Consider the following 27119-nt stretch of genomic DNA (forward strand, 5'->3'; position numbering starts at 1 on the left):
GCGTTCCCCATACTGCATCAAAAGTAAAAGAAATTTCAATAGGTAATTTTTTTAGGTGAGAAAAAAACTAAGCATCTGGTCGGCTTCAATAATTACTTATGTAAAATCCGAAAAAACCCGCTTACATTTTAAATTGCGACTTTGGCGGTGAGAACCTCATATTTTGCGAACCGATGTATTCTATAAAAACATTGGAGCTGCCGATTTTTTTTGAGCAGAATGAGCGAGTTCTGTTATAGATTTTAGAAATTGCATTCAGCGTGAAATTGCCCAGATAGAGTCATCGTTATAACTAAATGATAAAAATAAAATCTAACTTGGAGTACCCTGCATTTTCTAGATTTGAAATTGTTGATTTAAAGTTTTATGGAGCGTTTAAAAGCTTTTAACACAATCACTGATTTGCATACATGCTCGAAGCTTAATCCTGCATCCTTTTCTTTTACATGATTTCTAACAATTTTGTGCGTTACGGCCATTCAAGGAGCGTTTTGTGTGAGTGTGTGTAGCGAGCGTGTGGTAATGGCGAAACATGACAGGCAACCCATAATATAGCCGTTTGTTTTAAAGAAAAATTTACATGCGCAAATACTCACTTATGCGAGTGTGCATGTATTTGTAGATAATCAAATGAGCCAGCAAAATCTATTTCAGGCACAAAAATTACCATCAGGATTGAACGACTTAGAGAGCTTGCTTTATTTGCTTTAAATATTTTGTTTGCTTTGCAAATTGAAAGCAAATTTGCACAAAGTTTCCAACCATAAATTATCACTATTTACATATTCCTGCAGTAAACATAAAGAATAGTTTAATAAAGGAATTCGATCTTCTATCTAGGAGTATCGATTGCGTTTTTCTATTAGAAAGAGCATTTTGTGAGGCAATCACATTGTAGTGAAGGTGCGAAACACCACTGAAGGAAAGGAAACTGCGATGGGAGAGAAAATAGACCCCCCACGTAGTATGATGATAAGTGAAAGTTATTTGCCTGAAGATATCTTCTTTGTATACATATTTTTCATAGTTTTATGATTAATTAATTAAGAACTATGTGAAGTTTTAAATTAAGATATTTTCATTTATTACTAATAAATGAAAACTTATTTAAGAGCCCATGGTTTAATGAGTTCGAAGCGAGCAATTTTTCGGTTGGTTGGTTGTAGTAGTTCTTAAGTGAGTTAATTAGAGCGTGGAGGCGCGTTTTGCTACACTTTCACCCATATATCTCCCGATTGTTCATTGCCCTAAGGCCACTGGGCCCTGGCACTCCTAATAGCGCTTACAGCAGGCCTATCCCCCAGAGTCTGCGTTTTGAGTGCGTTGCCATTTCTTTAAGGTGGTGATCAAGAGAAGTGAAATGAATGACAACGATTAATGTATTTTTCCGGAACCTAAGGTTTTATGCCGCCTCCGAACGACAGATGGTTTTTTATGAAGAGCTTTCTCAGAGGTTTGCCATTACACGCCAAGTGCCGACCGCTGCCTTTTTCATCATTTTCTGCTTCATATCTGGGGTTTCGACTACCGAATGGTAGTCAAGCACCAACCTGTTCAGCTGCGGCGATAGCCCGTTATACCACTATACCTCGTTGTTCCGTTCTGCACTTGCATAGATGCGCTCCCCTTTACACATAAACAACAACATCAATCGTATGATACATACACTTCGTCGTGTACGAAAAAGCGGAGAAGGAGAAGATAACTGTTCTATTCCCCTCCGCTTTAACCCAGCTATGTGTTCAGGTGCAAATGACTTTTTTGCGTGAAGTCTGATATAAAATAAGTTCTATTTACTCTTCCTAAATTTATATAAACTTTTCCAGGCGAAGTAAAAAAACTGACATATATTTGCTTCAACCGTATATTTGTGAGTACACAGGTAATACGTAAATATATGAATGATATAGGTAATATCTCATATTAGCATAACCTTTCTGCAAAAAATTAAGGAAACGATCACCAATCACGCCGGCAATGATACAGTGAATTTTTCACTATAACTGACTTCAGATTAACGTTTATATAATAAGCGTATATGTAACAATTTAAAATTTTTTTAGAATTTTTTTTTTAATTTTTAATAATAAGTGGTCTTCCTCTTTCTCTTCCTCTTCCATCTCCAGCTCCATCTCCTTTCTTTATCCCGGAAACGGGCAGTAAAAATTACTTCACTTAAAAGCTTTCATCAACAGCTTCCATCTGATACCCATATTGTACAAACACATCCAAGGGTACCTTGGTCCACCTTTTCGACTATATCTCGAGACCCTGATCACTCAGAGATCTAAGAAATACTCTGTATGAAAGCACTCATCAGTAGCTTTGATTTGATACCCACAATGTAAAAACACATCCTAGGGTTACCCTGGTCCTCGTTTTGGCCTTCAGCAGCGCCACCTGGTGGCGAGTGGAATCAATAAGCATATTATACTAACCTTCACCGTGGAGAAATATATATATATGCCAAATTTCATAACAATCGGCCCAGACACACACGACCAAAATGTATTCAATTCTAATGAATGTTAAGTGCGGTACAAAAAATACGTGCGGCAAATAGCAAAAACACACTCACTTAACCGACGCACCGCACACACACGCGTTATCGGATTTCAACCAAACTTCACAGAAACCTTTGCCAAAGAAACACCAACAATGTGTGAAACTTTCATTTTTTTCCTTACACGCGTTGCTGAGATTACCCCGGACAAATGCACACTTTTTTTCGGCTTAATTTTTATATATGTATATAGATTACGCGCTCCATTGCTTAAGACGTCATTTACTAAAATTATAAAACTTCCGATAGGGTGATTAAGTTTTAGAACCCTCGAAATTTAACTTTTAGTGGGCCCTGCCAATCTTTAGAATCACAAGCAAATTGATCTTTGTGAAAGTTGCGCTCGAGAAATACACATCCTTGTCTTCAAAATTAGAAACTGATTTATTCATGTCTATGTACATTATTTGTCCCTATACACGATATCTGAACAAGGCTGGGTATATAAGTATGTTATGCCTGGTTCAAGGTAGATTGGTATTGAAAATAAATAAAATCGGACTCTAACCACACCTTCTTTCAATATGACGGTAATTTTCAAAAATGTGATCAATCGATATTGACAATTTTTTTTTTAATTTTGTGGTATTTAAAAATGTGAAAATATGAAATTAATAACTTTATTTTAAATTGTGTAATTTTGGAAAATGCGATGAGGGCGACATTTTTTTATAAAGTTTTGTAATTTTCAAAGTTTAAAAAAATGCAGTATTAATTAGAAATTTTTTTAAAATTTTGTGATATTTAAAAACGTGAAAATATGATATCGATAAAATTTATTACAAGAAATGCAAAAAATACAAAAAAAAAATATATATAATTTCTGGTGGGTTAGTGTGTGCTTAAAAAATGGCAAAAAAGAATTTTCACAAAAATGTTTAACAAAAAATATATTTATATTAATTACCAAAAATATTTTTTAAAAAGAATTTTCACAAAAATGTTCAACAAAAAATATATTTAATTACCAAAAAATATTTTAAAAAGAATATTTTATGCCAAAACATGGAGACACAATTCATAAAAATGTTAAAGGAATTCAAGGTATTCTACTTTAAAAGCTCTCGAGCCTGGTTTGTTTTGGTACAATGAATAAATCTCAAAATTATTATTATAATCAAACCTACCAATAAACCAAATTTTAGAGAAATTGCCGACAATGTCAAAAATAGTAGGATCATTTGGCATGGATCGCTTAAAATTAGTAGTCCCCAGTCGTTTTTTGAGTATTGAGAAATATATAATTGAGCTGTCTCGGCGTGAGAAAGCATTCGTATTGCACTCCGCAGCCTGAACTACCAGGGCAGTCATGATTCGGTCTTAGATTTAACAAATATTTACTGTGGTTTTTGGTAAAATTTCTTTTTGTTCTGTTTATTTATATTTGTTTGTGATTGCTTCTGACTATGATTATGACTTTTCTCTAAAAACATACGCTGTGGGTGCACATTTAAAATTCGGTTTCACCTTCTTTTTACCCAAATACTTTCTTCAGAACTTTAATTTATTTTTTCTTCTCATTCCATATTTTCTTCGCTGCTGGATGCCGCCACAAATTTCTTAACATTCTCTTCCATAAATTGCCTCTCATTTGCCAACATTCCTCTGGCCCACGCAGCTCATATTATACACGCCGAAAATTTCGTCCTATTTACGCCAAAGTAATGAATAGTTATGCCAATGCACACCGAAAATCTTCAACATATCAACGTTATGCTGGCGCAAATTCATTGAGCTTAGTCACCGGTTTGCTGCCATTCACAACGGAAATGGCGCTCTTTGAATTTCCCTTCAATGAGTTGTTGGTAAGTTTATACAAAAGTAATAGAAGGAAATTTGCAAAGGGCTTGAGTGCATTGAAGTGGTAGAAATTTGTAACGGTAATAATTTTAAGCATCATAAATTAGATGCTTAATAAATTTTATGACGATAGGGTTGATCGCATTCTCCAACAGCCGCCGCACTCAAGTCGTTTGCACATACCGAATTTTACAAATATTTTTTCAGAAATATACATAGTTATAGTGCATGACTTCTTAAGCCGTTATACATTTTGCTTTACTTCATTTAGATTTGGGCTGTGCTAACGAAACGCCAGCAAATGGCGTTGCTAATGTGGACGCATGGCGAGGAAGCGTTGGCAAAGTCGCTGGTGGCCTGCAAGTTGTATAAAGCCATGGCGCACGAGGCTGCCGAGGATGATTTAGATACGGAAATCTATGATGAATTGCGCGCATATGCGAAGGAATTCGAAAGCAAAGGTATGTATGGACGTAGATAAATTCGTACACATACTTGTGTGAGTTATTCAATTTTGGTCGAGTCCTGCTTGCCTCAAGATACTTTTTTGTGAAACGTCCTTTTGATACGCTTGAGCGCCTGAGTACGTATTATTTCAGGACGTGTTTAGTTATCAGAAATTAGTGAAATCAACTATTGACCCGCATAAAGCATTTGCGAGTAACAATAAAGTTTTAGGCGTTTCAAGCGTCAGGTTTGTTGAATTTATTACCTGTTAGATAGCTTCACTTCAATATACTTTCAATCATTGGAATTCTAATCAATCACTTTGATGGTTCTTTTTCTTTACAGGCATCAAATTATTGGACTTTAGTTACCGCACAGATGGAGAGAAGGCTCAACGACTGCTGACATGTGAATTGCACTCATGGTCGAACCAAAGTTGCCTTTCCTTGGCGGTGGCCGCCAATCATCGTGCACTTTTGGCGCATCCAAGCAGCCAAGTGATATTGGCTGATTTGTGGATGGGCGGCTTGCGAACGCGTAAAAATACAAATTTTAAGGTGAATTAAAGAAAGTTTGTCTTTTCTAATGTAGATTATTTAAATATAAGAGTACACGCGTCGAAATTAAAATGGGGCTTATAACGCTATGTAACATGGCTTTTTTAATAATTTTATACTGGGATGATGAATAGAAAATGTTAGTCTAAAAATTGTAATTTCGCTATTTTTCACTTGTACTCAAAGTAAAGTCCAAAATAAAGAAGACCGAGCTAAAATGGAAACGACAGGAGCTTTGTTCTGATAACTTCGAGTTTACTTATTGAAAATAGTCCCCTCTGGTCTCGATACACTGTTTTGCGCGATCTAAAAGCTTTTCGAAAGATTGTTTCAGGCCTCTACGGACGCAAAACGTTTTCCTTTTATGGCTAAATGCAATTTTCCGAATAGGTAGAAGGCACAGGAAGATATTTCAGGCGAATACGGTGATTTATCGATGATTAAAATGCGATTTCTTCTCAAAAAATCAATTACAAGAGTGAATCGATGAGATGGTGCATTATCATGCAATAAGCACCAGCTTCCTCCTTCGCGGCATTCAGAGCGAATTCGGCGAATGCGAGGCAACAAACGCTTCAAAAGGCCAAGATAGAAAATTGCATTGACGGTTTGGCCCACTGGCACGAACTCTTTGTGGACAATTCCCTTGGAATCGTAAAAACAAATGAGCATTGACTTAATTTTCGACTTCTCCAAACGCGATTCTTTGTGTGGTGGCTCTTCTGGGGCCTTCCATTCGGCACTTTGACTTGACTTTGATTCAGGTTCGTGTTGGAACACCACGTTTCATCACCAGTTACGTTGTGAAGGAAGCTCTCGTCTTTTCTCGCCTCTTTAATGAGCTCTTTCGAATGTTAAAATCTGAGACATTTTATGCTCAGTTAACTAGTGCGGAATGAAACGTGAATAAATCGATGTTTTGGAGATATTCAACTCCGATTCCATGTATTTACTAACAATTTCGATGGAGTGTTCGGTGATTACTAATTTTGGGCGGACCGTATGTTCATTGTCATTTATGTCCTCATAACCTACTCTAAAACGTGTAAACCACCCATGAACTCTGGCACGAGATAGGCAATCATCGTCATAAACTTTTTTCATCAATTTAAATGTTTCGGTAAACGTTGTGTTGATTTTAAAACAAAATTTGTTATTAGCTCTTTGTTCGAAACTCATTTTTGTACCGATGACATAAACATACTGACACTTTAGACGCAATAACTTCCCTTCCACTGAACCGAATGTCACCAAGCTTTCACTTGAAGTCAGCTAGGGATGTAACTTCGAAAGCACCAGCTCATTAAAAAGATGGTGCCATCAAAAACATTTTTATGACGCTAGTCTTGTTTATTTTGGATTTCATCTTGTAAATATCATAGTAAACGAAGCTTGTATTTTTCCACCTGCATATTCTCCTGTTTTGCTTGGAATTAGGAATTAGGAATTCTTTAAACAAATTTGGGGATGCAGTTTTATAGCCAATTAAATTTTAGTATATTAAAATGATAGCTCGAAGTAGTTCGAAATCGTCGTTCATTTTTGATGATTTTACCTTTGAAAATGTTGCACATTTTCTCCATGTAACGAAGGCGCGTCTTTTTGTTTTTTATACGAACCAAAAATAATGGAAATTAAAAAAATGTATAAGTAAATTAATAAAGAAATACTCAAACCATGTACAATTTTTGAGTTTATTTATGGTAAATTGATGGAAGCTGGCAAATGAGTTGTGTGCGTTGAACCTAAATTTCGGGCTAATAATATTCAGGGTTCAGCTCTACAACTTTTCAAAAATAACTCAAAGCGCAATTTTTAAGTTGCTTCAACGATTTTATTTCGGCAATTTGTCATCATGGGATGTTTTTAAGCTCGGATTCAAAGGTAAACAACTTTGAGGATTCAGATCTAAATTCATTCGAAATAAGCCAAAGCGCTATTTTTTGCCTGTTTATTTATTTTATGACTCAGGCACGCGAATTTAGTCGAAGAGTGAGGTCCTTTAATTTTAAAATCTAACTTTTTGCAACTGGAGAAATTTCAAACAAAAAATCGTGGTAAATATTTTCTCGTTGCGCTGACTTATTCAGTTACACGTTACAGTTCTTCATAAGATCTCATAATTCTTCATTAGATCGCATAACTTTTCATTCGAAAAAAAAACCTCCGTACAAAGCACTCCACGCATTTTCGAGCAAATGAAAAGAGTTTATCAAGCAAAAATTTAAAAATTAAAGAAATTCAATAAGTCCTACTTTCGGATATCTTTTCTGCAGTGAAAAACTCTAGTTCGTGGTTTTATCAAAGAGGAAATACTAGTTCGAAAGTAAGAGGAATGTTATTAGTTCCAAATTGATCAATTAAAGATGTACCTATACAAAAAGAACGTAGTTGCGCACCTTTTTTTATTATAAATAAAAATGTCTGAAGCATTGAAGATGTCGGAAATAAGAAATAAAGGAATTTTGAAACTAAAACTTGATAATAATCAACTGCCACTTTTGGGCATTGTGAACTAGTTAGTTCATTAGCTGGCTTAACACAGATGCATGCGGTTACTTTAAACATAACAGTAGCTGTCATTAAAGGGATAATAGAGACAAACCTATTCAGCTGAAATGCAAACTAGTAGCAGAGAAGTTTAAAACTAGCTCGGTTGACTGCAGGGCTATCGCGTGAACTCCAGGAGAAAGAATATCTATAAAAAAATAGTATACACAAATGGTAAAGTTCCAAGTATTATTGCCATTTACGCCGTAGATTATGTTAAAAAAGCTCTATTAAAACAGAAATGTCAGCTGGATAGCCTGAATTTCCACTGTTCAAACATATGTGTCTTACCGAATTTCTCGCCATCATTGTCTTGCCATCAGCTGTCATTTCGTACACTGACAACTCAACATTCATTTTACCGCGCCATTTGTACGCGCGAATTTTCAAAATGAAAAGTCAAGAAAGCAAGTTGCGTAGAAATTTGACAGAAGCTAAGACGCATTTAGTAGAATGTGTAGAGATGAGGTTAAGAGTTAATAAATGATTATATTAACCTGTGAACATATTATGGGGTGTCACACACACCAAAATGTTTTCCGAAGGTTAAAACAAGGGCGCATATTTTTTATGAATCCTTTTGTGGAAGATTGTATTGATCATATGTATGTATATATTTTACTTTTATAATTCCAGGTTATCTTAGGTCTTTTGATACCTTTTTATATCAGACATTTGGATTTTAAGTCCAAAGAAGAGCTACAACAAATGCCACAAACCGAAGAGGAGCACTTGGAGAATCAAAATTTGGACAACGATGATTCGGATCGTTCGCAGCCCGACGCAGAGGTATGTACTAATGTGCGATATTTGTATACCACATTTGTTTGTTACTTATTTCCTAAAGTTTTAACTATAATAACGTTCCCTTATTATCTTCTAATTAAGTTTTAAAATTAAGTAATTAAAATTGTTGAAAATTGTTCACTTACTATGCGTATTCAGCTGAACTTGCGTGTAGAAAATATTAAAACAAAAAGTTTTTGAATTCTTGTTGTTGTTCTTGTAAATATTGTCCACCTTGAAAGTAATACAATGGTTAAATAAATATTGCATATAATTTCTTTTTGCTGTAACATTTTGCGTTAAACAAGTAATAAAAAATATTAAGAACTAATTTTAAATAAAACGTTTAAAAAAAATATAAGTAAAATAATATAAATATAATATCCCAAGGCTCGTTGAACAAGTACCATAGCATTAGTAGATCAGTTGACTTAATTTTTCTATCTACTCGGTCTCTAAATTGCCAAGTTTTTTTTAAATTACTCTAAACTGCCAATCTCTATTAATAGATTGTGGATTTTTGGAAATCAAAATGAAAAACAAAATACATATCTCTTGTTGTTTGTGTGCTACTGCTACGAGTATAAGCTGTTCAATGTGCCTTGTCTTGTTCATTGAAATTCTAATATATGAAAGTCATTTTATGCCTACTTTTAAGTAAAAATAGTTAAAAATATCATTCCCGTTTCGTATATGGCAAATTTAATGTGAAAACCTAATTAAATAATTTACTATAATATTTTATACTACATTTTTACAAACCTTACTGTATTTGTTCTGCTGCTGCGTTCCTGTTCAAATCGCTCCTATTATCACGACTACTACTGCAAAAATCAAAAACACAAAAAAAAAAAACAATAACTACTATAACTACTACTGCCTCCATTACCTCTTCTTCTGCTACTACCACTACTACCACCTCTACTACTACTACTATGTACTACTACTACTACTACATTACCTAGAATGCGCTAACAAAAGCGAAAAGATCAATTTCCTTCAAGTGTAGGATGAGCAGTAATAATAATCCAGACAAGGTAGTAAACCCCGACGAAAAATTATTTATATCCCTTAAATTCTATTAAATTCTATGTAAACTTGCCCGAGCAGTAAATGTGTGTTGTAGTATGAAGAAAGAAAAACAAGTTTAGCTATAAATCTGTGTATGTGAACATTCGGAATTAATGAATTTTCCTTCTCCATCTATGTTCATACCTATGTTGATATGTGTTAGGCTGCAAATATAAAAATTTGACTAACATTATTTTTTCACAATTTTTTTGTTGTAACTTTACCCTGTCACCCTGCTAACCCCCGCTAATGTCTCATATACTAATATACATATGTACATATATGTATGTATTTTATTTCGCCTTATTATCTCCCCTTTCTTGATGTATGTATGTGTATGAGCGTAAACTTTTATTTAACTCTATTTAACTGTACTGACTTCTGTATGTAGTTCGAACGCCCGTTTTTGTGTGGGATTCCAATCCTTTGCCGTCTGTGCAAATTTAAATGAACATACCTCATTGTCTATATGTCCGATGGTACTGTATATATGTATGTCGGGTCTATCGCAAATGTATATATGTACGTGTACGCGCTTACTTTCTTTTTTATAGATCTCAATGTCTGCCTGTCATTGTTCTGCATTCTACTATTAATTACGCATTATTTTTTTTGTATGTTCGACATTTTACTTTTCCATCTGTCATAGTTATCTGTCAATGTAAATTTCATTACAATTATACATTTTAGCCCAAATCCAATAGTTATTACTTACTAACAAGACTAACTGGAATATGCTGCCAAATAAATTACTATATACATACATATGAAAAGGTATACTAATTTAGAACTATTTATTTTTTAAATAGCCTTTGTATTGGCATTTGGTACTACATTTTATTTGTTGTAAATAAATTATTTTATTAAATTGGCTGTCAATATTTATAACATCCTGCTTCATCACAGTTTTTTATTGGTTGGAAATGATAGTCCATTAAATTCTTTGATTTGAAAACGAGAATAAATCCAGTTCGAATGTGAAGTGTGTTTGGAACTGCAATGTATTAAATAACTATAGCACAGGTCTTATGAGAGTTTTGAGAATTCATTTCTTTTTCATTTATATTTATTAGTTCTTTTATGCAAATACGGTTCAATCTTCTACGAAAACTTTATGTATACACTCAATTTATTTATGTTTAATTTGATAACATTTTTTAATTGTAGAAAATCTTTTGTTTAGATTTCATTTCATGCCTATTTTAACGGCGGCTATTTACTCACTGATTTATTGATGCTCGTTAGAGCGCGCAAAAGCCCGTTTTGTTTCTCTTTCGTCTGCCAATGGCAGAGTGAGTGATGAGAAGGGTAGTGGGTGATGAAAAGCTTTATTCGACGTTTAAATCGATCAAATCTTGACTCATGTCCTCAAAGCTATATATATATATATAATTGGCGCGAGCTCCTCCTCCTATTTGTGTTGTACGTCTTGATGTTGTTCCACAAATGGAGGGACCTACAGTTTCAAGCCGACTCCGAACGGCTGATGTTTTTATGAGGAGATTTTTCATGGCAGAAATACGCTCGGAGGTTTGCCATTCCCTGCCGAGAGGCGACCGCTATTAGAAAGATGTTTTTCTTAATTTTGGGTGTTTCACCGAGACTCGAACCAACTTTCTCTCTGTGAATTCCGAATGGTAGTCACGCACCAACCCATTCGGCTACGGCGGCCGCTATATTGATCAACATTTTACCAATTTTTTGAGAAGATCGTCACAAAAAAAAATAAATTAATTTTAACTCAACGAAATTTTTGAGCCACGTCAAGCTTGCACCTTCTTATACCAATATTCAATGGGCTACAAAGCTTCAAACTCGAAATGTTTTTAAAAATTAGGTTTGAATATTTTTAATTTTAATGGAATTTGTTAGAAAACGAAAAAAATTAATCATAAAAAAATTATTAAAATTAAATCGGAAACCAAAAAGCCGTAAAAACTTGTCCATTCGTCCCTATGCTATAGTTATTTAACGAACAGTGATTTAAGGCAAGTGATGACAATGAAATTCTGGTAATTTGTCAATAACACAGAAGCAAATTATATAACGTACTTATTTTAGAGCCTCCCAATATTGGGAGCAACCTTGACCTCCTATATGCCACCCCGATAATTTCTCTTGAGGTGTGTTTTCAACTTGAGAAATAAATAAATCAGAATCATAGGGGGCAATGATATTGGGGCGGTAGGATGAGTGCCTCAACTTTGAACTGCCTTTTACGCCAAATATTTTTACACAACGAACGAGGAATAGACAGAAGCGTCCAGTCGCTCCTCACCAAACCTCATATTGTTGCCCACATGCAACCCAAGGTGTATATAAAATTACTTAGAGTTTGCTATGAAACCAATACACCCTTCTACGCTTATATCATACTTTTTAAAAGTAATACTTCAAATTATTCCCTAAATGTAAGGCCCCTCAATTAGGCGCTTCGTTATTCAGCTGCAACAATCGTTGACTGTGCGCCACATAACTTTGAATGTCGAATATCAGTAGTTATTTTTTGTGCGTAAGCATCTTCAAATCTGTAGACAAAACTCTTTGAAGACCCTACAGAGAAATTACAAATTGAGTTAGGCGTTATCGCCTCGACCCTGCTGCCTCTTCGATAGTATCCACAATTCAAATTGCTTGCTATTTGTTCAGAAATTCACGTTAAGTTAAAGCCACTGCAAAGAATTAAAACCGCCAATGAAAAAGTTTTAGCGCCATCAAATGAGGTGCTTCTTATATTTCAAAATTATAAATTTTGCATAATGTCGGTCCTTTTTTTTAATTATATGTTATTTTAATGAAGGCCGTTATTTGGCGCATTTCCAGCTGCATTTAGATTTTTTTCAATACTTTGTCTTTCAGTACCGATTCTTTCAATTAAACGGCCCGAGTCAAAGTGCACTGTACCGGTCCACCAAAGTTGTGCTGAAGGATTCTCGCGACCGAAAATATTAATATATCACAAATCACTCATTTTCGTATCGAGTTTTGGTTATACACTCATATGTAATCTAATTTTTTTAAATTGTGGGTTTGCTATTTAGCACCTGTCTAAAGAGATGTCATCGAACAGTGACAGATGTCAAAATAAAATACTGCTAAAAGAAACTCGCACGTGAAGGGCCTTGTATATGCAGCCCGCGATAAAGTATTTTTTAATTTATTTTAATTTTTTTTCTTAATTTTTTTTAGTTGATGCTGTTATTCATTGTCTGTGTGAAAATAAAAAAAATTATTAAGCTATAAAATCCAAACTACAAATTTATTTAGAAGGTTTAAATAAAAACCGTGGAATTGTGTTGGAAAGCTGGCGGAATTTTTATATTATTTTATAAAGGGGTTTGTTAGACAATGAGCTATACTCTTATTTATGGACAAAACTGATCAAAATGTGTGAGGCATTACCGTTTTATTATTTTATCGCTGGTTGTATACCCATTCGATTTTCAGAACTGGCTCTAACAGTTTGAGGGAGATTTAATATTCAATTTAAGTAATGTTTTACCTTTAAAAAATAAATAAAATCTATCAATGTGGCTAACGAATGAAATTTTAATTTATAGATGTTTTTTCTTAGGGCTACCACTTAATTTTCCATATACAATTTTTTCAAACTCTTTAGTACAGTATATCAGTATGCATATATATAGGCAGCAAATGTGAGGTATTAAAAAAGTTTGACATACATACAATGTGATTACTGCAGTTCCACTGGCCTAGTCCTAATTCATATTCATGATATCCTTCATATCTTTGTTCGCTCATACTTGCATTCTTAACATGTCGATTTCGGGAAATTGTAGTCAATCCTATGTACCCGTGACCAGAAACTCATATGTAAGCTGGACTTATTCTATTTAACAAAATAAATTTAAAATTCAACGTGTGCCTCTTATTACAGTTTGGCTATGATTAAAACCAGTGTTATCACATTATGTACAAAGTTTCAGTCACCAACTGCTCTGCAGCAGTTATATAATTTCTTCAACTTGAGGGGGACTCTGCTTTAGGAACTCTAAAAATAGTTTTTTAAGGATTTTCGTAGGGAGCAAATATTAACGCTGAACTTATTTCCAGGAATATATTTTATATATTTAAGTTATACTCGTACACAAAAAAATGTCATCCAAAAAATCGAAAAAACAAAAAATCGTGAAGTTTAATTTTTTAAGTGTATGAAAGCAAATTAAAAAAGTTTTAGTCACAAAATTGTATTGATATAAAGCTTGTTAAAAATTTGTTTCTTGAATGCTTCTAGTTCATATAAGAACTTAAAATTATTTTTTTTTTTGTTTGTTTACTTTCAATAAAAGGACTTGTGTCGATTTAGCACTTTTTTCTGTCAAGCACAAAATGCTTGTTTTTTCTAAATACGTAATCAATTAATGAGTTGCAGCTGTAGCTTAAGTAAGTTTCTCTTTGATAAATCAGAATTTGCTGACCTCAAAATATAACCTCTTAAAGTGAACTAAGTGTTATTGTCAAAGGTTATAGATATATACATATATATTGTTGTGGTCAGAAAAAATCAAATTTTTTTTCTTGATTCTACCTCCTGAATTTGTTCTATGGCCAACAAAACTAGGCACATTTTTTATTTAATATTTACCCGTGCCAAAGCTTTCAAAATTATTAATGAATAAGCATAGGAAAAATGTACTTTTCAGTTTATTTGGTATAAAATATTTAAACATCCAAATTATTTAATCTCCTTATTTATTTCTCTAAAAATTTGCTGAAAATTTGGGGGGCTTAAAGTGCCCCAAAAATGTTAAATTTTTATCAATTTTTTTTTTTAATAAAGCCTGGTTCATATTCGGGCCGAAATTAGTTAATATCCTTTTTGATTTTTTCTAAAAAAAAGAGAGTTTTATTTCTTTTTTTTCGGATTTTAACAGTTATTTCAAAATAAAAAATTGGTTAAGAGTTTTTTTTAAGTAAAGCGTAGGGGGTCATATTTGGGCCGCATTAAATTCATCCAATCACTGATCCACCCTCGTTTAGGGTGGTATTTTCGGAAATATCTTCTGTTAGTCTCTATCACTTTGGTTACATAATCTTCTGTACCTAAATTATAGATTTAAGCAAAAAATAAAGCCGATGCATTGGACCTGCTAAAACAGACTTCCTCTCAAGAGACATTACATTGGTCAAGCAGCAGACTTAGTTAAACAATAAGAATCTTCAACTGCAGTTAAAATCACTACCAGTATAATTACAATTCTATTCAAATGCGAAACGTGACAAGTTGTCCAATTCTTCATTGCTATTTATTTTTTTACTCTGTTTAGAATATAAGAAAAATGTTGTATGCTAACTTATATCGGATGGTGTTGCGGAAAGTCTGTTAAACTACTAGAGTTTGTTATTAAATCACGCTTTGAGTATTGTTTCTATGCATAACCATGAATGTAATATTGTTGTAAAAATGGGGCGTAATCGTCATTCATGTTGTTAGTATAACTAAAGTTAAATTTATATAGACTTTATTTTTGAACCAACGGTGTAGTATTAAATTAAATTTCTATTGCATTATTTCCCTTAGTTTACGTATACATATATCTCTCTCTTTCTGAAAAATGCAAAATTAAAATAAATTTTTTTACAACACTATCTTTAATACTCTATCTCCTCCGCTCTCTGTCTTTTACTGGTACATACATACCTAAGTGCAAACTTATAACAATCGAAAAGACTTCACCATCGTACCATAGTTTAACATCTCATTCAACACATGTAAGTGTAATACATACATGCCTATATACCTGCGTGCGTGCGAGTGTGAAAGTGTGTGCAAGTATAAGACTTTGGGAGAATACCCAATATATTTGACTCATAAAATAAAAACCCAAATACGACCAACACATTTATTCGCAAACTACATACTTACGTTATTTCTTTCCTTTTATTTAGACCATTTAATATTGTTCTTTTGGATATACCTGAGCCACGCTGAGAAACAGTAATACTACACCTACTCACTGTGCATTTACACAAACAATACCATATTCTTGTTGGTTAGAATGCCAATAGATTGCTTATATTACATTGAGTTTATTTTAGAACCACATGAAATGAAATACACAAACATACAACTATATATGTAATGTAAAATTTGTATGATATGAAATTGCAGCACCTTTTCCTCTTCTGACGTTCAAATTATTAGTAATCAGTTGGGCCAGTGCTATATATGTATATGTACATACACATATGTTTTAACCCTTGCAGAGCAGTGATGTTTTTTATTTACATGTGCAGTACGTCATCTAACGAGAGAAAAAAACAATAAATAACAAAAAAAAAAGGTGAGGTGGCTGATTGTGAATCTGATTCTTTTTTTTTCATTGCATTCAACAATTAAAATTAGAAAATGGCTAATGCAAAATTGCAAAAATTATTATTTTTTTAATGCATCGCTCCAGCTAAAGTTGTCTAAATTTCGTTCTCGTGGTTGAAAAAAAAAAAAAAATGTACTCAATAATCAAAATTAGAAAATAGCAAAGGTGAAATGGTGAAAGTTTTGTTTAGAATTTGTTTTACTATGATATTTACTGTACCGATATTTTCAGGATTGCTGATATCGAAAGTGCACATAAAAAAATAAGGGTTAGGTTAGGTTAGCCAGGTTGCTTGTGCAAGACAAAACACTCGGTGGCTCTAATACCCATTGCGATACCTGCATTTGATTTCCATCCCTTAAGTCGCTTAAACCACTTGCATCTTTTAAGAATATATTCGCAATATTTTTTATAAAAATATAGTTCACTGTATCACAAAAGCCTTATAAATCAATGATCCAAACGTTCTAAAAAATTCACAAAAATTTAACAAATTTTACAATAAAAGATTCAAATCAAAATCTTTAACTTTTTAATTAGAATTTTTAGAAAGCTTTGGGATATGCAGTTTTATGGTACATTCAATTTTAATCAGGTACTAGTTTGAAGTCGCTAAAAATTCGCGTTGATTTTTGACACTTTTTTTCTGACGGTGTTGGATATTTTCTCTGTGAAAACTGCTCGTCTACTTCTTTGTAGCTGGCTGGAAAGAAAGTTAAAGAATGGACACGGAAAAAACTAGTTGATTGTGTTTTCTCATCTCTTGCTAAAACCAACTGTAAATAAAAAATTAGTACACGCATTCATAGTGTTTGTTGTTGTTATTAATTCACTTTTTCGCTTTTCGTAACTTCTACGTACTTTTCAAAATGTGTTCGGTTAAGTGTCAGAAAATCGGAGAAAATTGTGCGCAAAAAGCAAGGCAATGGACGTTTGTCTCACAATGGGGATGCAAAAACTGTAAATTGTCCGAAAAGTACGGTAACTTATGTGTTAAAAAAGTTTAATGAAACCTTGTTGGTGGATCGAAGGCCTGGCAGTTCAAGAAAAATAGAATTTGGCCAAAAAAGCCATAAAATCGTGTCATTATTTCGAAAAAACTTTGCATTTCACTTCAAGATGCTGCTAACACGTCTAGGGTCAAAAGGTTACGTCCAAAAAGTACTCAAAAGTGAAGGTTTACGGTAATATAAAAAAACTGTAGCACCCAATAGAAATGATAAACCAAATAAAGGTGAAAAGGCCCAGCCGTGAAAATTATACAGTCAAGACATCCATAAATATGGTTATGGACGATGAAACATACATCAAAGTCTTAAAAGCTAAGCAGGTTCAGGGCGCTAAGTTTTATACTGCAACGAAGAGAGTAGGAGTTCCAGGTGCCTTTAAACTAATAATGTTGGACAAGTTCCTTAAAAAATATTTGGTTTGGCCAGCCATCTGCCAGTGCAGTACGAAAAGCAAAACATTCATTACCTAGTGCACTATAAATCAAGAAATTTATATGAAGGAATGTTTGCAAAAATGTTTGCTGCCATTCATAAAACAACATATAGACTCAGTTCAGTTTGGGCCCGATTTAGCATTGGGCCATTAAAGCCGTCATGCTATGAACTGGTATGAAAACCAATGTGTAATTATTGTTCAAAAGGATCACAATCCACCAAACTGTCCACAATTGCGACCCATTGAAAAATAATGGACAATTGTTAAAAAAATGCTAAAAACAAAAAGCGAAATTAAAAATGAGCAGCAGCTTGAAATGAATTTTCAGAGAGCGGCAGATACCGTAACAAAAATGAATATCCTCCTCGTAATGAGAAGAGTCATATCTAAATTGCGCCATTTTATTTATAACAAAGAGAATGGATATGAGTTTTTTGTTCACCATAGTACGCTTAATAAAGAAGAAAATAAAATAAAAATAGTTTTAATAGCTTACACAAGTTTTAGGTTATAGTGATTTTAGGCCGACCAATATTTTTTGTGTCCATTCTTTATTACCTTAGAAGCAGTGGCTGTGAGGCCATTTGAGATACCAGCAACGTCGAATCAATGCAAATTTAAATTAAAATCAACGCACTGTTTTTAATGGCCGCCATCTTGAACTTTGGATTTTTATGTGCCTCTCGAAATCAGCGATTCGTGCCATTCACTGTGCCAGAAATGCTGTTATATGAAATCCCGGCGTATAAAATTTTAAACTTACAGTATTTTTGGTCGATAATACACTAACATTTATTATTACATATTATTATATAATGTTAATGCATACGCTCATATATGCATACACATATACATACATATACATAAGTTAACTAAACCACAAAGGTTGCAAATATTTACAAGTGTGTATTATGTTAAAAAAGGTTTAAAAAATTACATAAGTATAGGGTTTTTTGTTGTTTTATAAAATACAGTTGTTATAATTTAATATACTCCGTTTAGCGATTACCAAGTACACGTTTTAGTGATATTTGTTCTACACTTCTATACTCTATTCTTTTATCCACAAAATACAATTTTATTTTAAAGAATATCAAAATTTATACGAATGTGTCATACGATTGTGTCACACACCTTCTCTATCTCTGTTTCTGTCTCTGTCTGCCTACATACCGTACATACATACATGTCTCTTTTGATGGCAATTTGATTGATGATCGCATGAATTCCAAACTGAACCTTTGCAGGCACTTTTGGCGGACACATACTCTCTGCGCGATACCAAAGTACAAGAAAATGGAAAAGTGAGTAATTTTAACAACGAACCGATACTTAAACAAAGTGCAATAAATTTAGAAATATTTTCATATTTACATACAGGATTTTTTTATGTTTTCCACGACAAATAAAAATATGCATATTTTTTTTAATATACACCTACATATATTTCATCATCTATTTTACATATGTATATACATTAAGGGTGTGTAGTTTTCGGATTTAAAATATGCTTTCCATTTAATGTTTTATAATCTCCTATAACTTAGTTTCATTTGAACTTTCCAAAATAAAAAAACAAATTTATCGGTTCGAGTTTGCTTCCGAAATTTCAAAAAAAATTGCTGTAATGCTCGTTATTTCGATATTTTGATTACGATAAAATATTAGGTTTCAGAAATGTTGCCCGCGAGTCACTGAAAGATATTGACGTGATTAAAACTCACTCGGAATTGCAAAAAAAAAGCATAAAAAGGGATTATTACTGTATCGTTTTGCTCTACAAACCGATTGGAAATGCAGACCAGTATCATTTTTTTATACATTTTTTCCTACCAAAGTTGTTTGGTCCATTATACGAACCACATTGAGCCTTCATCAATACAACCTAGTTCTGGCACTTATTGCAGTAATAAAAAATTAGACGTATATGTTGATGTGGCAAAAAAGTGGATATGGACACCCCTAATGTATGCATAGAATGGGTGGTACAGAAAATCGTATAGTTAAGTTTTGCTTATTGGATTGTTTTTTTTTAATTTTTTGGTTAGTTCATTATAGAAACAGTTAGTTTAATATAAAGGGTCTCTCAAAAAAGACGCTGGCATGTCAGTAAAAAATAATCCCCAGGCGTTGCCTCTATTTATGTCATCTTTAATATATTATATGTCAAGGAGACAGATGTGAAATTTTACACGATAGAGGTACGTGTTGAAATTATTCAAACTGATTATAAAAATGGTCGATCTTTCAGAACAGTATATTACAATATTCGTGATTTTTGTTTTTTTATTGTAATTAATTTGAATCGTGCGAATGAGTAGCCAATTCAAACATTTGTAAAAAGGCTTAAAAAAATTGGTTCTGTCGAGGGTAAAAAAGGGACAGACAGATCAAAAACAGGACGTTCTCTACAATTAAGTATTCATGAAACGACTGTTTGGCGGACTTTACCTGTAGACGTTCTCATGTTGGACATTTAAATTATGTGATTTTGCACATATAATTTATAAGAGCCGTATGAGTAAAAGTAGAGAAATAATTTAAGTTTTTATATGTTTTTTTTTAAACATCTATGCGCGTCTCTTGAAAGATCCTTTTTAACTAAAACAACAGAAATAATAGCATCATATTTAAAAAAAACTGGAAAAAATTGACAAAAATTTCATGCAAAAATGAGAATCAGATTTTTAATTTTTTTCGGCTACGCAACTTTTGTCCTTATTACATTTTCGTGCAATGTAAATTTCAAATTATTACTATTAGCAGCAAATGCTATGATGTTATTCGCTGACAGCCTCACACCCTTGCGTGTGAATGCGCAATAACAAGAAGAAAAGCATTAAAATTATTCAACTACTAATAGTAGCAACTTGAATTTGCCAAATATTTTACTAGATTTTTACAAAACTGTATGTCCCAAAAAAAAAAAAAACTAAAAACAGGTGGTACAATTTTTTCGATTTCTTTTAAATTTGCTAAAAAAACGATTTTTGAAAGATAGTTAGCAAATTTATCGCAAACAGACAAGAAAAGTAAACTTTCCAAGCAATATAAAGCAAAAACAAAAAAAAAACTGTACGGTTTTCGTTGATACTCACTATATACACAAATAACAGCAAAAAGCGTTTTCACTTTCCTGCAAAAAAAAAAAAACTTTTTGTTCATTAAAATTTTTTTCTTGCAAAATTCTAAAATATTTAAGAAAAGTCATCATCTTGGCAAACTTATGGGTTTACGGAGCGGGTGATAGCAAATCATTATCATAATCAGCGTATAAAATTTCAGTCATCAAAATTCTCACTAAAATCACAGAATACTTTTTTTTAATATTGTAATTTTAAGCAACCAGTACAAAAAGTTCTTAAATTATGTTCATAGCAAAGTAGATTTTTCTACTCAATATACGAATCACAAAAATTAACGCACATACGGATTATTAATGTAGTGACCTCCAATTATACGAGACTCCACATTATACTGCGGCTACCTTCACACCCCACCACATCCTTCACTCACTTTTACTCTTAACAACAACATTCAAATAGTTTAATTCACAGCCAATCCGCCAAGTAGGTGGTTGACTTTCGGAACTCTCAAACATTTTCTGTAATTTTGGCCACTCTCAACATTTGTTTTTGTTTACTACTCGTAATGTAAATCATCCACCTGCAAAGCCAACAACAGAACTTCACAAGCAACCAAAATTTGTTTATTAATTTATTACTTCATACATATATTTTTACTTAAACTATTCCTATTAACTATATAGTTTACGTCCTTTCGACAATATTCTCAAATACCGCAATATTCCATTACAACACATTATTCACAGTTTAAGTAGATCGGAAATATTTTGGAAAAGTAGAAAAAAAACCAAAACAAAAAATATCTATACCCGTTAATTTCAGGTCGATCTCACTGCTGGTGCTCTTGGTGAACTCTCTAAAGTTAGTTCCTTTTTTGGCAACTTTTAGAATTTTCTTTTCTTGAAGCAATATGAAGAGAAGAGCTTGAGGCTTGCTGCATTCGTTAAGAGTTTAATGCGTTACATACATATATAATTAATTCTATGCTCATCTCATAAGCATCCAAACACATATAAGTATATACATATAAGGTGAAGTAAACAGTTCTCAACGTTTTTTCGCTTTATTTTAACGTTAAATTTATTCTTTTACAAATGGTCCAAACTATTTTCTGAATAAGCTTCAATTCCTGAGCAATAGCCCACATGCTGATCCCGGTTTTTGTGAGTTTATCAACGGTTTCGAAGATTGCCTTATCAGAGCGTGGCTCATCTTTGACGTCCCTATGCCAACATCCATAATTTCTTTTGGCCGCCTGCTTGGCCATTTCATCTTGCTCCCAGTGGTGCTGAGTAATGCATCGCATTTCGATTTTGCCTTTATTTTGGAATGCTGTAGTGCACATCTGGTTTCAGCAAACAAGAAACTGTCAGAGAACTTTTTTGAAGTATAATCCAACCAAATCTTTACATGTGTCGAGAGAACCTCTCACTAAAGACATCTAGCGTGAAACTCTCAGACCTTTTTACTTCACCTAATGTATTAATATTTTCTTGTTATGTGCTTTTTATTTGAGGCTTAACTTGCTATGAAGTACGAATTTAGTTTTGTAGTGTTTTATTAGTTCGAAAGTTAAGGCAAAAAAGTAGTTTTAATTTTCATGAAATGAGGTTTGGCTCCGTTTTCGTCTTTCATTCGTGCAGTTACAGTGCAAAACTATAAAAAATTAGTTAATTTCGTTAGGCATCTATTTTTTAAATCAATTTCTATTGTGTGTACTTATTTTGTGTGCTCAGGAGTATTTTTGTTAGAAAACTTTTACAAACGTTTTTACCTATAATTTTTTAATTCTCCGTGTTACCACCATATCCGTTTTAACGATTTTATAGCAGTTAAAAATGTGAAATTCATACCTAATTGCATATTTCATATATTTTGTGCTGTCGAATAATTTTTGAAACCAAAACAGTTTTTCAAGGCTCATAATGGCGGTTTGAAAATCGCGTACTTCGGTATCAGTTAATTTGAAAATTGGGTAATTTGGAATTCCGGAAGAACCATTGTTTTAAAAAGAGCGGGTTTCGAATGGCTTTAAAGTTTTCAATGTGTAAAGAAACCATCTCAAAAGGTAATTTGTTGTGTGTCTTGTTGTTGTTGCACAAATAGAGGAACCTCCAATTTTATGTCGCTTCCGGATGGCAGATGGTTTTTTTTTAAAAAGCCTTGTCATGGCTAAAAAACATTCAGTAGGTCTCGGTCATTGACTGCCGAAAGGCGATAACTATGAGAAAAATTTGTTTCTATTAGGTAAGCTTCGAATTCGGGCACTACTGAATGGTTATCAAGCATAACATACACCTATTCGGCTACAGCAGTCGCTGCGTTGAGTATTACTAACTTTAAAAAAGGGAGCATAGTAAATATATCCAACTCACTTTCATATTCATTCCTTCTGACTCAAAGCACTGAGGATCAGTACTACATATAATGCTTATTCGGAACACGACAATGAGTGCTATGAATACGTAGGGAGTACAATTTTCAGTTTAATGTCCTCTACTGCGTACTTTTCATTACTTTTCAGCCGAGGACTGAAAATATCGTAAAAAATTATGTTCCTAAAGATCCGATCCTCAGCTAACATTTTACGATCTTTCTAAACCTCGACCTGAAATCGCCAATGCTCAGGATCATTTCGCATTTTCTGTTAAAAAGTTTCCAGCCAAGCACCACATCCTAGTGCCAAACCAAGTTTATTCGTTAAGTCTGGCGATCCCCATCTGTTTCCTAGGTGAAATCTGTATTGAAAGATTATTGTAAGAAACTCAGAGAAGAAAAAATGGAAGAAAATAGAGGAATAGATAGAAGGTGAGGATAGGTGATAATAGTGTGCAACAAAAACCAAAATCATTTTAAATATGAAATACAATAGTTTGAGGAAAATTTGGTTTAAAACTATTTTATGGTCCATCTTTAACTCCTGGGCGATGCTACGACTACTAACATTCCGGTGAGCTCCAATTATTTCTGTGATTTTATGGATATTTTCGACATTATTGACATTTTCTTTAACATCAAAAATTCCTGAACAATCAACGAAATCAAAATTGCATGTTAGCTGTTACAGTATCGGCACCATTCACAATTTCAGCGGCCTGGCTTGAATTTTCGTCTCTATCAAAGAAACATTTTTGAATGAATTTTCGTCTCTATCAAAGAAACACTGTAAAACATACAGAATTCTCTCTTTGTTGACTTCCATTGTTAACACCCTGTAACTCACAAGTGAATGGAACAAACAAGACAACGAGCGTAAATTTTGAATTGTTTGATAGATACTTTACGAGATATTGATCATTACAGCCATCTACCGAGAAAATAATTGATTTCTTTTTCTCCAAACTAATATTTAGTAAAACTGCGTTTTTAGTTCTCCCTCTGATGTCAGAATTTTTTTTTAAAGAACCATAAATTATAAAAAAAAATGTAAAACATTTATTGCAATGTAGAATATAAATATGGCTATCAAATAAAAGCGTAAATTCTCCGAAATTGAAAAAAAAAATTTTTCTTGGCGGTCAATGCAAATGTCTTTTTAAAACTTTAAACTTTAATATCCTTGAAAATATTCGATAGCTATTTTTAGTAGTTGGATTAGGTAAGGACTAATATATAACTTAAAACATAATTGACTCACATCATTGAATTTCGTCCTTTTTACTGTCCATTTTCGCAAAATTTACGTTCGCTTATACCGCACGTGAATATGTATGAAATTAAAATGAAAAGTTTTACAGCGGCAGTCTTCTTTCATAGCAACACCTCGTATTTTGAGATAAAATGCAGTTTGAAGTTTTTCAAATTACAAAATTTAAGGGCGTTTTCTCAACCACACGCGCTTCCTCCTAATCTGTAGAGATGTGTACCTGAATTGTATTTACTATTACTTTCTAAAATAAAAGAAATTAGAAAACTCTATCTTTTGACAACTGGGCCCCTTGAACATTTGCTTACTGTGTTTTTTTCTTACCAATCTGATTAGGTATATTAACTTCTTTAACTTAATTATTTCTTCTTATTTTCTTCTTCTTGTTTATATCATTCATGTGTACTACTACTGTGATCAAGTTGACAGCTGACTTTCCAATTTCAATTTTGAGCGTGTATCGTTGTGCGCTTTGATACGTTTTGTTTTTGTTTGTTTTGTTTTTTGTAGTATGTTCTCTATAAAAATATTACCTCTGTGTTGTAATTAGTTTTCCTTAAACTCTTCGCCAAAGAATGTGATGCTGATCCCCGTGTTAGTTCTTCCTTCACGATTCGGTTTAGATAAATAAGAAACGATTAAAAAGTAAAGTGACATTTGGAACTTCAAATGTACGGACTTCTCAATTCGGGTAATAGTTTTTACTTTCCATTTATTTACAGCTCGGCATGTACTTCGCGGGTACAGACTCCTTTGAAGGAGTCCTGTTTGTAAACACGCTAAAAAGCCGGACTAAATATTCGCTTTTATCGACTGGACTTTTCAGTATATCGACCCGCGATTTTAATGAGCACTTGAAAGAACCGAAAAAGCCAAACTAAAGTAACCTGTCATTTTAAAGTTTAGTTTAGAAAACGTGTCTGCTACGTATACTTTTGACTATTCAATAAAATAAGAGCATCAATACTGGACACATCGTTTCGATACCATAGTAGAGATTCAATTTGTATGGATTTAGAAGAATACATAAACATTGCAAAATATATTATATTTAAAAAAAGTCTCAGCCGCTAATGTGATCACAATACGAGTACTTTTTTGAGCCAAAATTGCCGACTTTGCTTTCTTTTTATTAATTTGTTATATAGTTGTGCGCTGAAATATGTCTTCTTTGAACTAAAGCTAAATATTTTTATGTTTGTGTATAACGTCCCACTCTTGAGACCAATGCTACTTCTGGAAAAATAGCAAATCACTGCTCATATAGCTACATAAATATCTATTGCGTAATTTGTGGTAGCATACATATTGAAACAAAAATTTGCATCTGTTTACTGAAGCTATATAACATTTCATAAAGTGTATTAAATTTAATTTATGCTAGTCACGATTTTCACATTCATATTCACATCTTCCGCCACAGATATTTACAAATTAGTTGATTTACACATAAATTAGATTTCCAGTATTTGCATTTGGAACGTAAAAAAGAAAATCACATCAGAATTTCAAATAAATAATACATACTTGCATTCCATTAAATTCATTGCTTGCGTGTGCGTATTCTGCTAATTAATCCTCAAAATCCTGTTCCATTTACTAATGCCACCACTAACAAGCTCGCCTAATGCTATTGCTATGTTATTTTATAATCCACAGACATATGTACAGATGTACTTGTATGTATGCACTTTCACCTGGCCTCCATGCGTTGCGTTTTAGTCATTTAGTAAGGCTGCAAAATCACACATTTAATTGCTACACACACACCTAAACATAGTTACTATGTAGTTTTTGATTTGTCACTCCCCTTCCAAGCTACGCATCATTTTTGGATTATTATTCTAAACAAACTCACTTTCACTGATCTGCAATGAAATAAATGAAAAGCTTGTTTATGGTTTCTGTTTTGATTGCTATTTGTAAAAAAATCCTTGAACTATTTAATAAATAATAATAATGAAATTTAAATAATCAGAAAAATGGAATGTTTTTGCACTGTACCCTGTAAATAGCACATACTAACTCATTTTAAAAGTGTAAAATTTTTATGATTAGTTTTTGTTTAGTTTATGAAAAAGCTTTTTTTTTATATTTTCGAACTGAAATTAATAGCTGTTTATTTTTCTATATTTTTTCGCAAATCTACTGCAAAAGGTTTCACTAACTGACTCCGATCCATCGCAGTTTCGGGATATTTTTAATTTGGGCGAATATGAGTTGAAACAACACCAACCGCTGCGACTGAAGAAGAAATTCTATGAATTTTATACAGCGCCTATCACGAAATTCTGGGCAGATTCGGTAAGTATCAATCGTGAAAGAAAAAGACGCAAAACACAAACACAAAAACGTTTAGAGTTAAGAGGTTGGTTTACATTTTGTTTGTTTATCTACTATTAGTGACTATTATTGATTAAAGGGTTAAGTCACTGCAGTTGTGAAATTTTTAAAAACTCGTTTGCTTCTATGCTTAAAAGTTGCGCTAATACCTTAAAACTAACATACTCAAATATTAATGTGGAACAAATTTCTAAATAATTCTATTTTATCACAATCGGATACAGATATATATAATTGGCTCTTACACGCATTTTGGGTGTTTGGCCGAGCTCCTCCTCCTATTTGTAGCGTGTGTCTTGATGTTGTTCCACAAATGGAGGGATCTACAGTTTCAAGCTGACTCCGAACGGCAGACATTTTTTATGAGGAGCCTTTGATGGCAGAAATACACTCGGAGGTTTGCCATTGCCTGCCGAGGGGCGACCGCTAGTAGAAAAAACGTTTTCTTTATTTTGGTATTTCACCGAGATTCGAACCGACGCACAG

General features: G+C 33.0%; 1 protein-coding gene across 17 annotated transcripts in view; it reads left to right on the forward strand.

Annotated features, from left to right (window-relative positions):
* Positions 1 to 27119, forward strand: part of LOC128867812 (transient receptor potential cation channel trpm) — a 319297-nt gene that overhangs the window by 229510 nt on the left and 62668 nt on the right. For 11 of the 17 annotated variants that reach the window (XM_054109329.1, XM_054109326.1, XM_054109325.1 and 8 more), the window contains 7 exons: positions 4182 to 4368; positions 4635 to 4824; positions 5156 to 5367; positions 8554 to 8706; positions 9669 to 9740; positions 18806 to 18862; positions 26448 to 26594. In XM_054109329.1, the coding sequence (XP_053965304.1) occupies positions 4182 to 4368; positions 4635 to 4824; positions 5156 to 5367; positions 8554 to 8706; positions 9669 to 9740; positions 18806 to 18862; positions 26448 to 26594 (1018 nt within the window). The remainder of the gene's footprint in view (positions 1 to 4181; positions 4369 to 4634; positions 4825 to 5155; positions 5368 to 8553; positions 8707 to 9668; positions 9741 to 18805; positions 18863 to 26447; positions 26595 to 27119) is intronic. The other 6 variants (XM_054109335.1, XM_054109333.1, XM_054109336.1 and 3 more) reach the window with 3 other exon arrangements.

Source organism: Anastrepha ludens, chromosome 6, assembly GCF_028408465.1.
Source record: "Anastrepha ludens isolate Willacy chromosome 6, idAnaLude1.1, whole genome shotgun sequence".
Classification (NCBI taxonomy): Eukaryota; Metazoa; Arthropoda; class Insecta; order Diptera; family Tephritidae; genus Anastrepha; species Anastrepha ludens.